The 15,242-nt window shown below is 36.9% G+C and overlaps 1 protein-coding gene across 4 annotated transcripts in view; it reads right to left on the reverse strand.

The window, feature by feature from the left end:
- The window catches only part of WDR72 (WD repeat domain 72), a 206,744-nt gene that overhangs the window by 172,494 nt on the left and 19,008 nt on the right, over positions 1-15,242 (reverse strand). For all 4 annotated transcript variants that reach the window (XM_040492729.1, XM_040492730.1, XM_040492727.1 and 1 more), the window contains exons 9-11: positions 13,788-13,929; positions 4,831-5,058; positions 2,309-2,529 (exon numbers count right to left, since the gene is read on the reverse strand). In XM_040492729.1, coding sequence (XP_040348663.1) covers positions 2,309-2,529; positions 4,831-5,058; positions 13,788-13,929 — 591 coding nt within the window. The remainder of the gene's footprint in view (positions 1-2,308; positions 2,530-4,830; positions 5,059-13,787; positions 13,930-15,242) is intronic.

Raw genomic sequence — 15,242 nt, forward strand, 5'->3', positions numbered from 1 at the left:
GGCAGATGGCATTGCCTCCCTACTACTATTACCTGTTAGAGAACCAGCACAGCCCACAGCTTCTAGAATAGAGAGCCCAATGTACTTCAGGAAAATTATACTTACATGTAACATGTGAACATACACACAACATGTGAACACAGATCCTATAGCCAGAGGTAGACATACACTAGAGACCCACACTAGGACAATCAGATTCTCTTTTCTACACATTTGAAATTGCTAAAAGAAGTTACAGGAACAAGCAAGAGAAAGGAGTCATCACAAGGGGCACCTGGGTGGCTCAGTGGATAAATGTCTGACTTAGGCTCAGGTCATGAGCTCATGGTTCACGTGTTTGAGTCAGCACGCATAGCCCGCTTCGTATCCTCTGTCCCCCTCTCTCTGCCCCTCCCCTGTTCTCTCTCTCTGTCTCTCTCTCTCTCTCTCTCAAAAATAAACAAACATTAAAAAAGAAACAAAAGGAGAAATCACAGAAAACAGACTCCTTTGGGATAGGAAACTTGAAGAGTTTCCTGAATATAAGTTTCCTGAATATAAGTTTCTGAATATAAGTTCAAACTGCACAGAGTCCTTGCTGTAGTGTTTTGTCTTGTGTGTCTAAAATATTGCCTCTTAGGCCCTTTCAATAAACCTCCTTTTTATTTGGCTTGGTTTCAATGGATTATGGTCCTTGGAATTAAGTCATTTATGACTGAGGCAAAAGTAAAAGAGGTCAGGATTTGACTACTGTCCTGGAGCTTTGAGGAAAAAAAAAATGGTTAAAGGAGGGAACTTCAGAATAAAAGACATATCAAAGTATCCCAAATCACCATATATAAGTCTTTTTTTTTAAGTCCCTTAACTTTGTTTCACTGATTTATTTCTTTCATGATGCCTTACTACAAAAATACAGTGTAAGTTTGCTCTGAGTTTACTTTGAAGCTGAGTTTTTAAGTATTATTACAGAGAAATAATTTTGGCAAGTCCATTGCCAATTTTGGCAAGTAATTGACAAACTCAGGAAACTCAAAAGTTAATCATTCATATTTTAACAAAGATGTCAGCTTTATGGAAACTGAAGTTAAATTCATATTGCATAAGAAAATATTATCTGTAAATATTTCCTTTTGTCCTGCCCAAGGTAGATGCTCAGAAATTTGTTAAAGCTCTGTATTTGTTAAACAAATGAAAGAGAGCAAACAAAAACCTATTTAAGAAAAGGAAAATAATAACTATAAATATTGTTATAAAAGTAAATTATTGAAGGCAAAAGTTATTTTCTAATGTATAGAATCCTATATATTTTAATTGCTTCCATATTGAGTGTCAATTACTTTTCTTAAAAAAAAATAATACGGGGTGCCCGGGTGGCTCAGTCAGTTAAGCGTGTCACTTTGGCTCAGGTCATGATCTCATGGTTCATGAGTTCCAGCCCTGCATTGGGCTCTCTGCTGTCACCCCAGAGCCCTGCTTTGGATCCTTTGTCCCCATCTCTCTCTGCCCCTTCCCTGCTCACACACATGCACACTCTGTCTCTCTCTCAAAAATACAATAAACATTAAAAAAATAATAACAAAAATTAAAAAAATAAAACTGTTAAAATTAAGACATAGAATTGGGGGGGAAAAGAAAGTAAATTAACTGGCTTTTGTAAAGCCAAGAATTGACAGAATCTTTAGAATCAAATTATTTGCATAAGCTGTAATCATAGTAAAATGCATATAAAAATTTAGAAAGGAATTCATAAAATTTACCCCGTTGTATTAAGAATATATAGAACTTTTCTGTGGGAACATGGGTTCCCATTGTAAAAAAACCCATTGTTTTTAAACATTCTGCAATGTTATATAACTTTTATTTTTTTTTATTTTTTTTTAACGTTTATTTATTTTTGAGACAGAGAGAGACAGAGCATGAACGGGGGAGGGTCAGAGAGAGGGAGACACAGAATCCGAAACAGGTTCCAGGCTCCGAGCTGTCAGCACAGAGCCCGACGCGGGGCTTGAACTCACGGACTGCGAGATCATGACCTGAGCCGAAGTCGGCCGCTCAACCGACTGAGCCACCCAGGCGCCCCATGCAATGTTATATAACTTTTAAATTAGGGGCACCTGGGTGTCTCAGTTAAGCGTCTGACTTGATTTTGGCTCAGGTCAAGATCTTGTGGTTTGTGAGTTTGAGCCCCACATTGGACTCCATGCTGACAACATGGAGCCTGCTTGGGATTCTCCTTTTCCCTCTCTCTCTGTCCCTCCCCATCTCATGTTCTCTCTCTAAGTAAATTTTTAAAAAAATATGTTATGTTTTACTATTTTTCTTAACTTACTCTGAAGTTCTCTGGTGACATCAAAAGACTTGTTACTGGACCAGCCTCCAAAAAGAATTTATGCAAAACTTCTTCAGTGAAGATATTCCACAAGATGACACATGAGTCCTGGTCCCCAGATAGAAGCCAACTTTGGTCTAATTTTGAAGAGAGACCATGTGGGTAAAGTAATGACGTAACGCTTTGGTGATGGCCTTTGAGAACTTTATGAGGAAGGGAATCTGGAAAACAACGAAACACCAAATAATGAAAAAATTATTTTTGCTCAAGAAATAGTGTTGAAATTTTCTTTTATAAAATTTTAATGAAAGGAAGATACACATAATTAAAGCGAGGCTGTTGGTTAAAAAAATGAATCACCAATCAGTGGACCATTTCAAAGGCAAGTGTCTCCTCATAAGTTATGTCATGCTTTTGATGAAGCATTAAAGCCGGTTGTTCGAAGTCTACCAATTCTTTAAGGATGTTAGCAGGTTACTAATTCCAGTGCCATCAAATAAGAAAGGCTGTTCTAAAAGAGTGAACAATTCATCCATTTCGCTTCTACAAAAATTAATCTCAGAACATCACTGCTGCCCTTTCAATAAGCATAACCAAGTCTAGTATAAAAGAAAAGCAAAGTTTCACAGAACATTTTTGCCTCCAAAAATATTAGATTATCTGGTTCTACCTCTTCGTTTTACAGGTAAAGTATCTGAGGCTCAAAGAAGTTACGTGACTTGAATCCAAGTGTGAAAAAGCACAGCATAATGTTTAAGAGCATTGCTTTGCTATTACATGAATGCTTTGGTTTTCTAGGTATGTCACTTACTAGATGGGTCACCATGACAAGTTGCTTTTCCCCTCTAAGCCACAGGTACTGCATCTGAAAAACTTGCGACAATAATAGCCTTGTTTCACACAAGACTGTTGTGTAGAATAAATAAGATAATGTCCTTCGTTTCCTAGCACTAGCACTTGGTAGGAATGTGGGTATTTCATACCACAGATGTTCTAGAACACAGGACTACTGACACTCAGTTTCCATACTGCCTCTTCATCATTAGCTAAAACTAAAAAAAAAAATTTAAATAAAAAAAAATTAGAGAAGACCACAGACTACAAACCCTCTTTACACAAACTAAAAAAGAGTCCCCAAGAATCATTATTACTTCAGTTAAAGAATCATTAGTTATTTCACTTACAGGAGGCACATCCTCAGTTTATATCCCCTTAGCAAACCAATTAATGAATATTAATTCAGATATTCAAGTCCAGTTTAGCTTTATGCTTGCTTTCTGGATGAGAAAAACCAGCCTACATAAAAAGTGCTAAGGTCTTAAGCTTTTTCACTAACTTTTAATCGTGGCTGTTGAGCTGTTGAGCAGTACGATACCTCTCCTAGGTTCATTGCTATCCCTCCTCTCTTTTAGGCAATCACTGAATACAAGTTAGTAACATTTAGTAAGTAGTCAAAGTAAGCTGAGAACAGGTGGTAGGCAAGGTAACAAGGTGTGTCTTAAAAATTGAGATTTGGCCTTAAATCTTAAGGACCTAACAGTCTAATAGGATCCATGCATTAAAAAATATTAGATATTATCTACACATCCCCAAATCTCAATCACTTCCTACATTTTCCTTCCTTTCCTTGTCTTATGTAAATAAGACAACTTCTGCATAACAGTCTTTATTTAATAGGTATTCACTTTTGAAATACACAAAAATGTGTAAGAACATATTTATACTTCATTAACAGAGAAATAAAAATTAAAACAGGAAGATACCATTTTGTTCTGATCAGCAAATACTAAAAAGTTTAATAGCACACAAAGTAGGCTAAGGTATGGGGAAAAAGTCACTTTCATAGGCTGTTAGTGGACACACTTGTACACAGATGTTCTATGGAGAACATTTTTAGATAAATTTTCAAAATTAAAAATATTCCTAAGTGTTGATCCAGTAATTCTACTCCTGCAACTAATACTATAGGTATGACCATATATATGTACAAAGATGGTTAATTCAGCATTTTCTGTTGTAGCCAAAGACTACAAAAACTGAAACACCCATTATTAAGAGATTTTTTAAATGAAAATTTAATTATTATTAGTCATTTAAAATGAACTCATAAAGAATGTGCTCCAAAATATTTTAAGTTATGTTTCAGGGTATTTCTGTAAAGTGTATAGTTTGTATAATATATAATATATTGTATAATATAATTAAAAGAATGCATATTGCTATGTTGCTATGTACTTGCATATGCAGAGAAAATTTCAAGAAGCGTATAAGGAAACTTAATAGCAGTTGCTTTTGGTGAAGGGAGCAGGAAGATCAAGGGAAAAAAGAAATATATTTCTCATTGTATCAATGACTTTAAAAAAAAAAATCCAGATATGTGTTTTACTTTAACATTCAAATATGTACACATTAATTAGCAAATGTCAGCACATTTTTTAAGCTTCGGCAATCTTCTTAGTACAGCTTGTTAAAGTTGAAGCTTAAGTAAATTAAATAAATAAGGTTACATAAAATTCAATGACCTTTTAATAAAGAACCGCCTTCTAGAAGTCCTGCTTTGGCAGCATTCAAAGCCTGTGTAATCAAAATGGTCCCATCTTCACAGCCACATATTAGTTTATCAAGACTTGAAACATACTCTGATGAAGTGACTACCACCGTTCCAGCCCCAGGGACATGGTCGATAATGCTCATGGTATGATGCTTATCAAAATTATCTTGAAGGGTCCAGGTGTCAGTTATTGGTATTTCTAAAGGGAAAACACACAAAAAGGGAAAATTTGGCTTTTAAATTCATCATAGACATGGAAACTGTTATCAAGGGACCATCCCTTGGGGTACACAGAGCTCTTTTGCCATCCAAACAGTGGCTATATGCAGAGAAGTTCTCCTGCCATGTATTGTCTTTACTCAAAATGCTATCTCTTTGGTCCTGTCCTTCAAGGAGCCTCAGAATAGATGTGTATTAGTGCATTCATTTTAGACCTAGGTCAACTGAAAAGAACAGAGAAATTCTTGCAGTGATGTAAAGTGGTGGTCCAGTCTCATGAGTTCTCTATTTGTCTCAGCAATGTTAAAAAGGAAAACTGAGGGTCTGTTAGTTGTGTGAGGAAAATGGAATAAATGTATTCTTTAAATATTAGGGGTATGGGTATCTCTAAATCATACCAAGCCCCCAATTATCTATGAATTACTAAGAGCACTGGTTATCATTCTATATAGTTCACCACCCAAGCATTTGAACTGGCTGTCAAGTAGGCTCAGGAAGGGAGAGAGGCTTGGATCTAGGAGCAAAGAGGGTGAGTTAAAGCCAACCTATTTCTCTATTAAAGGGCACCCCTAATCTTGCAGTACACGTGCCACAGTGACTGTGAAAAACCTAGAGCCCAAACCTTAGATGAGCATTAAGAATTGTCGTAGATATCTATGGTTCTAATTATTGTGGGTTTTTTTTTTACTGTTTATTATTTTTTTTTAAATTTACATCCAAGTTATTTAGTATATAGTGCAACAGTGATTTCAGGAGTAGATTCTTTAATGCCCCTTACCCATTTAGCCCATCTCCTTCCCACAACCCCTCCAGCAACCCTCTCTTTGTTCTCCATATTTAAGAGTCTCTTATGTTTTGTTCCCCTTCCTGATTTTATATTATTTTTGCTTCTATTCCCTTGTGTTCATCTGTTCTGTGTCTTAAAGTCCTCATATGAGTGAAGTCATATATTTGTCTTTCTCTGACTAATTTTGCTTAGCCTAATACCCTCTAGTTCCATCAACGTAGTTGCAAATGGCAAGATTTCACTCTTTTTGATTGCCAAGTAATAATCCATTGTGTGTGTGTGTGTGTGTGTGTGTGTGTGTGTGTGTAAAATCCATTGTCTGTGTGTGTGTGTAAAATCCATTGTGTGTGTGTGTGTATGTGTGTGTGTGTGTATACCACATCTTCTTTATCCATTCATCCATCAGTGGATATTTGGGCTTTTCCATACGTTGGCTGTTGTTGATATTGCTGCTATAAACATTGGGGTGCATATGCCCCTTTGAAACAGCACACCTGTATCCCTTGGATAAATACTAGTAGTGAAATTGCTGGATCATAGGGTAGTTCTATTTTTAACTTTTTGAGGAACCTCCATACTGTTTTCCAGAGTGGCTGCACCAGCTTGCATTCCCACCAACAGTGCAAAAGAGATCCTCTTTCTCCACATCCTTGCCAACATCTGCTCTTGCCCAAGTTGTTAATGTTAGCCATTCTGACCAGTGTGAGGTGGTACCTCATTGTGGTTTTTTTTTTTAATATATGAAATTTATTGTCAAATTGGTTTCCATACAACACCCAGTGCTCATCCCAAAAGGTGCCCTCCTCAATACCCATCACCCACCCTCTCCTCCCTCCCACCCCCCATCAACCCTCAGTTTGTTCTCAGTCCTCATTGTGGTTTTGATTTGTATTTCCCTGATGATGAGTGATGTGGAGCATTTTTCATGTGGCAGATGGCCATCTGAATGTCCAACTTCTTTGGAGAAGTGTCTATTCATGTCTTTTGACCATTTCTTCACTGGATTATTTGGTTTTTTTTGGGTGTTGAGTTTGATAAGTTCTTTATAGATTTTGGATACTAGCCCTTTATCTGATAGGTCGTTTGCAAATATCTTCTCCCATTCTGTCAGTTGCCTTTTAGTTTTGCTGATTGTTTCCTTCTCTGTGCAGAAGCTTTTTATTTTGATGAGGTTCCCATAGTTCATTTTTGCTTTTGTTTCCCTTGCCTCCAGAGATGTGTTGAGTACGAAGTTGCTGTGGCCAAGATCAAAGAGGTTTTGCCTGCTTTCTCCTTGAGGATTTTGATGGCTTCCTGTCTTACACTGAGGTCTTTCATCCATTTTGAGTTTCTTTTTGTGTATGGTGTAAGAAAGTGGTCCAGGTTAATTTTCTGCATGTCTCTGTCCAGTTTTCCCAGCACCACTTGCTGAAGAGACTGTCTTTATTCCACTGAATATTCTTTCCTGCTTTGTCAAAGATTAGTTGGCCATACGTTTGTGAGAACCCACTTCTGGGTTTTCTGTTCTGTTCCATTGATCTGAGTGTCTGTTCTTGTGCCAGTACCATATTGTCTTGATGATTACAGCTTTGGAATACAGCTTGAAGTCTGGACTTGTGATGCCTCCTGTTTGGTTTTCCTTTTCGAGGTTGCTTTGGCTCTTTGGGGTCTTTTCTGGTTCCATACAAAGTTTAGGATTGTTTGTTCTAGCTCTGTGAAGAATGCTGGTGTTATTTTGATAGGGATTTCATTGAATATGTAGATTGCTTTGGGTAGTATCGACATTTTAACAACATTTGTTCTTACTATCGAGGAGCATGGAATCTTTTTCCATTTATTTGTGTCTTCTTCAATTTCTTTCATAAGCTTTCTATAGTTTTCAGTGTATAGATTTTTCACCTCTTTGGTTAGATTTATTCCTAGGTATTTTATGGTTTCTGGTGCAATTGTAAATGGAATCAATTCCTTGATTTCTCTTTCTATTGCTTCATTGTTGGTGAATAGGAATGCAACTGATTTCTGTGCATTGATTTTATATCCTGTCATTTTGCTGAATTCATGGACCAGTTCTAGCAGTTTTTTGCTGAAATCTTTGGGGTTTTCCATATTAAGTATCACGTCATCTTGAAAGAGTGAAAGTTTGACCTCCTCCTGGCTGATTTGGATGCCTTTTATTTCTTTGTGTTGTCTGATTGCAGAGGCTAAGACTTCCAACACTATGTTGAATAACAGTGGCAAGAGTGGTCTTGTTCCTGACCTTAGGGGGAAAGCTCTCAGATATTCCCCACTGAGGATGATATTGGCATTCATATATAGCTTTTATGATCTCAAGGTATAATACTTTTTTCCTACTTTCTTGAGGGTTTTTGTCTAGAAAGGATGCTGTATTTTGTCAAATGCTTTCCTTGCATCTGTTGAGAGGATCATGTGGTTCTTGTCTTTTCTTTTATTAATGTGATGAATCAGCCCTGCATCCCAGGTAGGGATTCAGGTAGGATTCACCACTTCATTGTGGTGAATAATTTTTTTAATGTATTGTTGGATCTGGTTGGCTAATATCTTGTTGAGGATTTTTGCATCCATGTTTATCAGGGAAATTGGTCTTAGTTATTCTTTGTAGTGGGGTCTTTGTCTGGTTTTGGAATCAAGGTAATGCTGGCTTCATAGAAAGAATTTGGAAGTTTTCCTCCCATTTCTATTTTTTAGAACAGCTTCAAGAGGATAGGTTTTAACTCTTCCTTAAATGTTTGGTAGAGTTCCCTTGGAAAGGTATCTGGCCCTGGACTCTTGTTTTTTTGGGAGATTTTTTTTTATTACTAATTTGATTTCTTTACTGGTAATGGTCTGTTCCAATTTTGTATTTCATCCTGTTTCAGTTTTGGTAGTTTATATGTTTCTAGGAACTTGTCCATTTCTTCCAGATTCCCCATTTTATTGGTGTGTAATTGCTTATAATGTTGTCTTATTGTTTTTATTTCTGCTATGTTGGTTGTGATCTCTCCTCTTTCTTGATTTTATTTATTTGGCTCCTTTCCTTTTTCTTTTTGATCAAACTGGCTAGTGGTTTATCAATTTTGTTAACTCCTTCAAAGAATCAGCTTCTGGTTTCATTGATCTGTTTTACTGTTTTTGTTTTGTTTTGTTTTGTTTTGGTTTGGTTTGGTTTGGTTTGGTTTGGTTTTGATACCATTGATTTCTGCTCTACTCTTTATTATTTCCTGTCTTCTGCTGGTTTTGGGTTTTGTTTGCTGTTCTTTTCCCAGATCTTTTAGGTGTAAGGTTACGTTGTGGATCTGAGACCTTTCTTCTTCCTGTATGAAGGCCTGGATTGCTATATACTTCCCTCTTAGGACTGCCTTTGCTGCATCCCAGAGGTTTTGGGCTGTGGTGTTATCATTTTCATTGGCTTCCATGTACTTTTTAATTTCTTCTTTAACTTCTTGCTTAGCCCATTCATTCTTTAGTAGGATGTTCTTTAGTCTCCAGGTATTTGTTATCTTTCCAAATTTTTTCTTGTGGTTGATCTCGAGTTTCATATCATTGTGGTCTGAAAATATGCACGGTATAATCTCGATCTTTTGAACTTGTTGAGGGCTGATTTATGTCCCAGCTGGTGATCTATTCTGGACAATGTTCCATGTGCACTGGAGAAGAATGTATATTCCACTGTTTTAGGATAAAATGTTCTGAATATATATGTTAAGTCCATCTGGTCCAGTGTGTCATTCAAAGCCATTGTTTCCTTGTTGACTGTCTGTTTAGATGATCTCTCCTTTGTTGTAGGTGGGGTGTTGAAGTCCCCTACTATGATGGTATTATTATCATTGAGTTTCTTATGTTTGTGATTAACTGATTTATGTATTTGGGTGCTCACACATTTGGAGCTTAAATGTTTACAATTGCTAGGTCTTCTTGGTGGATAGACCCCTTCATTATGATATAACAGCCTTCTTCATCTCTTGTTACAGTCCTTATTTTAAAATCTAGATTGTCTGATATAAGTATGGCTACTCTGGCTTTCTTTTGTCAACCATTAGCATGATAGATGTTCTCCATCCCCTTACTTTTCAATCTGAAGGTGCCTTTAGGTCTAAAGTGGGTCTCTTGTAAACAGCATATAGATAGCTGTTATTTTCTTATCCATTCTGTTACCCTATGTCTTTTGATTAGAGCATTTAGTCCATTGGTATTTAGAGAGAGTACTGAAACATATGAATTTATTGCCATTATGTTTCTTGTAGAGTTGGGAGTGTCTGATGGTGTTCTCTGGTCCTTTCTAGTCTTTGTTGCTTTTGGTATTTATGTATGTATGTATGTATGTATGTATGTATGTATGTATGTATGTATTTATAATTTGCTCATTCATTCATTCATTTATTGCTTTTCTCCTCTCAGAGAGCCCCCCTTAAAATTTCTTGCAGGGCTGGTTTAGTGTTCATGAACTCCTTTATTTTTTGTCTGGGAAACTTTTAATCTCTCCTTCTATTTTGAATGACAGCCTTGCTGGATAAAGAATTCTTGGCTGCATATTTTCTTTTGGCTGCATATTTAGCACATTGAATATATCCTGCCATTCCTTTCTGGCCTGCCAAGTTTCTGTGGATAGGTCTGCTGCAAACCTGATCTGTCTTCCCTTGTAGGTTAAGGACTTTTTTCCCCTTGCTGCTTTCATGATTCTTTCTTTGCTTGAGTATTTTGTGATTTAGACTATGATGTGCTTTGTCGATGGTCGGTTTTTGTTGAATCTAATGGGAGTCCTCTGTGTTTCCTGGATTTTGATGTCTGTGTCATTTCCCAGGTTAGGAAAGTTTTCCACTATGATTTGCTCACATAACCCTTCTAAGCCTATTTCTCTCTCTTCATCTTCTGGGACCCCTATGATTCTGATGTTGTTCCTTTTTAATGAATCACTGATTTCTCTAATTTTTAAATCATGTTCTTTTGCCTTAGTCTCCCTCTTTTTTTCTGCTTCATTATTCTCCATAAGTTTGTTGTCTATATGGCTGATTTGCTGCTCTTCCTCATCCACTCTTGCCGCCTTGGCAAGCATTTGAGATTGAAGGTCAGTTATAGCATTTTTTTATTTCATCTTGACTAGCTTTTACTTTGTTTTTATCTCTGAAGAAAGGGATTCTAATATATTTTCAACCCCAGCTAGTATTCTTATTATCATGATTCTAAATTCTGGTTCAGATATCTTGCTTGTATCTCTGTTGAGTAAGTCCCTGGCTTTTGTTTCTTTCTGCTTTTTCTTTTGGGTGAATTCCTTTGTTTCATAATTTTGAAGGAAGAAAAGGAATAAGGTAAAAACAAATTAAAATTAAAAAATTAAAAACAACACACACACACACACACACACACACAGAAATCAAATAAATGATGCTAGATCCTAGGTGTGTTTTGGTCTGAGTGTTGAAAGGAGCTTGATAGATTAGAGAAAAAGTGGGGGGAGAAAAAAAGAAAAAGAAAAAAAAAGGAAAACGTTTGAAAATTTGAAATAATGAATAGAATGAAATAGAATAAAATGAATCGATGGAAGTAAAATAGAATTTGAAAAATTTACAAAAAAGTAAAAAATATAGTAGAAAAAATTAAAGAAAAATATTTTTAATAAAAATTGAAAATAAAAATAATATTTTCTTTCTGTATTCAAGAAAAAGAAAAGAAATGAAAAAGAAAACAAAAAGAAAATTGAATAGATGGACCAGTGAACAGACTGAAATACAATTGAAATTACATCATTTTCCCCTAGGAGTCAAACTGTGAAGCAATTTATAGTCCATAAACTAAGCAGGCATGGAGACGTGTGGTATTCCTGAAGAGCAAGCTTGGCCAAGTTGGGTGGGGCCTAGTGAAATGGCTCCACTCTCCACTAGATGACACTGCTTAGCTTACTCAGGTGGATTGTTGTGGCCCATGTAGGTCTGTATGCACATGTGTGGGAGGGGTAAAAATGGCATCACCCAGCTACCCAGTCTTTAGTATCAGAACTCTCTTCTCCCCGATTAGCAATGGCGCACCCATCCTTTGTCTCTGGCTTCTGTCTACTCCCTGCTTTTACACTGTCCATTACCAAGCCGTCAGGTTGCCAGGTGGCACCTTCCTCCTGAGTTTTATCTCAGATGCAGCTGTGTTTCCTGACCCCTCATTTCTGAGGGACTGCAGCTTTGACCCGTTCTACCCCTCTGCAGGAGGGTCTCACCAAGTAAGGGCCAGGTGCTGGCTGTACCCAGGAAAGTTCACGGGACCATGCTGCTGTTGATGCCCAGAAACTGCCGCTGGGTGACAGCCCAGCCCAGAAAAAGTTCACATGATCATGTAGCAGCAGCGTTTCAGGGATTATGGAAAATCACAACACACATCTGGCTCCAGGCTTCACTCTTCACAACCTTGTTCCAGCACCAGCAAATATGGTTGTTCTCCAGGGTCTGATGGGACCTTTGCCTGTGGGGAGTCCTCCCAGCAGGGGAACCGCCTCTCCTCATGTGGTCCGAAGACCTCCCAGACTTCACTCTGCTCCTGGGGATTCACCCTTCCCACCAGAGCACCTGCTGTTATCAAACTGCGGAGTTTCAGACTCTGCACTCCCCTTGTTTATACATTCTTAATGGAATTTAAACCCTCTCCTTTCTCCTTTCTCCATTTTTAGTTCAGTCCCTGCGGCTGTTTCCACTTTTCCACTTTCTCTCCAGCTGCTTTTGTTGGTGGTGGTGGGGTGCTTTTCCTGTATTCTCCCCACCATCTCCGTCCTCCCTCCACAAGCAGAAACCACTCTCTTCCCTCCGCGGCTTCTGTCTCCCCCAGTTCATCTCTCTGCACCACTGTGTTCTGTGGTTCAGGTTGTGCAGATTGTTGTGTAATCTTCACATCAGTTTTCTAGGTGTGCAGGATAGTTTAGTGTTTATCTGGCTCTATTTCATTCACACAAGACACAAAAAAAACTTCCATGCTGTTCCGCCATCTTGGCTTCTCTTCTCTATTGTTCTAATTATAAAGAAGGTTACGTAAATGCTTCCTTAATTCCACTGCTGGCGGTGGAACATACATGAGAAATCCTAGGGCAACCATTAGGTGGCCTTAGCAGGGGCATGGTATACATTTTAATTCTTAAAATTGAACTTGTAAGAAACTTTTCCATACACCATACCAGGTTCTAAATCTTTTTTTTTTTTTTTTTTTTTTTGGCCATTTTCTTATTAACCTAGGACTATTAGGAACCGTTTTGAAAACATTTGGGACAAAGAACCTTAAAATTATGCCAGTGAATTTGTTAAGTAACAGAAACTTGTGCTTTGGAATTCAAATGTGGAGGACTGTGTTTCTGCTGTGCCCAAGACAATGATTCACAGATGACTTAATGATTTGGGAGTAAGGGAAAAAGAGTAAGATGGGCTTTCTCATTTTGGAATACCTAAGTCTCAGGAGCTTGAAGGTTCTCCACAATAATGTTTCCTTTAATGACTTCAGTTTTGTATTCTAAGAAAAATGAAAATAAGCAAATGCTAAATCATCTAATCATTCAAAGAGCCAAATGGTTTAGTGGCCAAGTTTATATCTGTCCCTCCTGTTCCAAGCAGCTGTAATAATACCAATAGAGGAACTGGTTGTAAAGGGTACAGGATATGGGCATGACAAATTCAAAAACATGAGTATGGCATGTCAACCTATCCTACATCCATATATAAGCATCCATTTCATTTGAATAAAACATCATTCCTGTTAAATTGATGTTAATTTGAATTGTATCGGTTGTATTGTTGTATAAGATCTAGAAACATCATGTTTATACCTCCTTTTATGTTGGCACCTAATGCATAGTGTGGTACACGAGAAAATTTGTCTTATTTGTAGCCTCATGTTACTCAAATGAGAAAAACACTGAGTTAATTATAAAATAGTTCTCAGAAGACATGTGATTAGAAATAGATTAGAAACTGTCTTACCTCTAGGAGAGCCATCAAACTTGGATACAGGAACATCAGGAATGTGCCACAAAGTAATTCTTCCCGAGACTTCTCCAGAGAATAGTATCTTATAAAAAGGCTCTTTCCTTTCATTCATGTAGCCCATAACAAAGGAAAGGCCCTGGTCCAAAATAAAAGGTTAGCTTTTATGTAGAAAAAAAATATCTGAATATAAAATGACAACCACTATTTTCAAATGGAGGAACAAGACTTCATAGATTAACTGAATTGTTTCCATTTGCTTCCTGATCTTTCAAAAATTTCAGGTAACTTAAGTGACATTATCTCTTACTCAAGACAAAAAAAAATTTATAAAATAAGCAAAGTCCACAGCTAGACTTCAGAGAGTTACTAAGACTATTTAACATGTACTTAATGTTCTGTGTCTGTATTACACATAATGTTAGAGGCTTTACATTTATTCTGCTAAATAATCCTCACATTAATTCTCTGAGGTTGGCACTATCATTGTCTCCATTTCCCAAATGAATAAACTGAGAGTGGAGAGGTTGATTTACCTAAAGTGTTATAGACAGCAAAGAGTCCATGTCTTCATGACCATACCCTACTGTCCACTAAGGAGGCCTGATTTCTTTATAGTCCCTTAAGTTCCATTGTCAATTACAATAGCAACAAGTAATATATGTGTGGTAATTTTGTGTTATTAACATGCTTTCAACTTTCTGTTAACTACTTTTCATATTTAATATATTTGATTTTAAACATTCTAGGAGATCAGAAATAAAAATGAGTCCATAACATAAACAATAAACAAATAAATACTAATATAATTAAGTATATAGTTATAGTTTATATTAATATATTATATATTTATGTACATAAGGCTATAATTTTGCTGAGGCAGAGTATGAATATTAAGCACCAGAGTTCTGGAAGACATGCTTTTATCAGTGTAATGGGTCTAGAGTCTCTAGTGCCTGAGTGCAGTGCAGATGTTCTCTGGGAAGACTTGCATATAGAGATTATGAACAAGGCATCAAAATTATTAAGAGATTATAAAAACAAAAACTTCTTTTGATATACAAAGAAAAGTCACCCTGGAAAGAAAGCCAACTGCTGGTGCTAGAAGTAAAGAAGTCTAAGAAAGTGATAGATAGTTCCTCATTAGAAAATATGTTTGAAGGTCAGGACTTTGATGTATTATTGGAAAAATTCTGTAATGTATCTGAGGAGTATTAAAGGCCAAAGCATTGCTATATTTATTCCTCACAACAAAGCTACAGAGTAAGTAAACACTGCCATTATTCCTGTTATGGAGAAAATAAAACTAATACAGGAAGAGAGTAAGAAAGGAATCCAAGATCATACAACCAAGGTAGCCCTCCAACATGAGAGCACTGCAGAGGAGAAACAGCTCCTAGGAAGTTGCTTCTACAGATTTAGAAGGCACTTTCAAGTCTTATACTTCTCAAT

The sequence above is a fragment of the Herpailurus yagouaroundi genome, unplaced genomic scaffold (assembly GCF_014898765.1).
Source record: "Herpailurus yagouaroundi ecotype Mexico unplaced genomic scaffold, PumYag 184, whole genome shotgun sequence".
Taxonomy (NCBI): domain Eukaryota; kingdom Metazoa; phylum Chordata; class Mammalia; order Carnivora; family Felidae; genus Herpailurus; species Herpailurus yagouaroundi.